Below are 649 nucleotides of genomic sequence, written 5' to 3' on the forward strand. Positions count from 1 at the left end.
ACTGGCACAGTGAAGGAAGGGATGGGCGGGAGAATGCTCTGGGGTAAAGGACAGTGTGGACCAGCGGCATTTCCTGCTGCTGGCTCCACCCCTCTATCTGCCATGGGAACTGGCGCGCCTCCATTTTGGGGCCACACCCTGCCTTTCCCCCTTCTCCAACTACCCCACTTGGCACACCATCATGGGAAGGTTGCTCAGTCTTGCTTGGAGGATGAATTTGCTGGTTCTGGTACTTTCTGTGGGGGTAGAGAGAGCCACAGCATAGCTGATTTTCGGAGTGATAGGACTAACTGGAGGCTGTGTTTTGCAGGAGCTGGCTGTCCAGAATGAAGTGGGCCTGGTTGATAATCCTCTGAAGATTTCCTGGTTGGAGGGACGGCCCCAGGGCAAGGACGGCCCCAGCCACCCAGGACTGTCACAGGTAAGGAGCCAGGCCTCACACAGGGGCCTGCCCAGGGTTTAGGGCATCTTTCCTGTGTGGGCTCTTCTCAGGGCTCTTTGCTCGCAAATGCAGCGCATCCTGATGGAGTGAGATTGGCAGGTCTGCCAACCGGAGCAGGGGGCTGATTTCATGCTGACCCTTTTCCTCTCTGGTGCCAGCGGCCACCCTACAAAGATTCTTAGACCTTATTTCCCTCCACACCCCCGG

General features: G+C 57.2%; 1 protein-coding gene and 1 long non-coding RNA gene across 3 annotated transcripts in view; one reads left to right on the forward strand and one right to left on the reverse strand.

Moving 5' to 3' along the window:
• DNAJC17 (DnaJ heat shock protein family (Hsp40) member C17) overlaps nt 1–649 on the forward strand; it is a 43917-nt gene that overhangs the window by 38372 nt on the left and 4896 nt on the right. For both annotated transcript variants that reach the window (XM_006778083.2, XM_015557560.1), the window contains exon 10: nt 311–421. In XM_006778083.2, coding sequence (XP_006778146.1) covers nt 311–421 — 111 coding nt within the window. The remainder of the gene's footprint in view (nt 1–310; nt 422–649) is intronic.
• LOC107181541 overlaps nt 1–649 on the reverse strand; it is a 7544-nt gene that overhangs the window by 3236 nt on the left and 3659 nt on the right. Inside the window, exon 2 of the long non-coding RNA XR_001512195.1 lies at nt 178–236. This is a non-coding gene — a long non-coding RNA (uncharacterized LOC107181541). The remainder of the gene's footprint in view (nt 1–177; nt 237–649) is intronic.

This window comes from Myotis davidii, unplaced genomic scaffold (genome assembly GCF_000327345.1).
Source record: "Myotis davidii unplaced genomic scaffold, ASM32734v1 scaffold46, whole genome shotgun sequence".
Taxonomy (NCBI): domain Eukaryota; kingdom Metazoa; phylum Chordata; class Mammalia; order Chiroptera; family Vespertilionidae; genus Myotis; species Myotis davidii.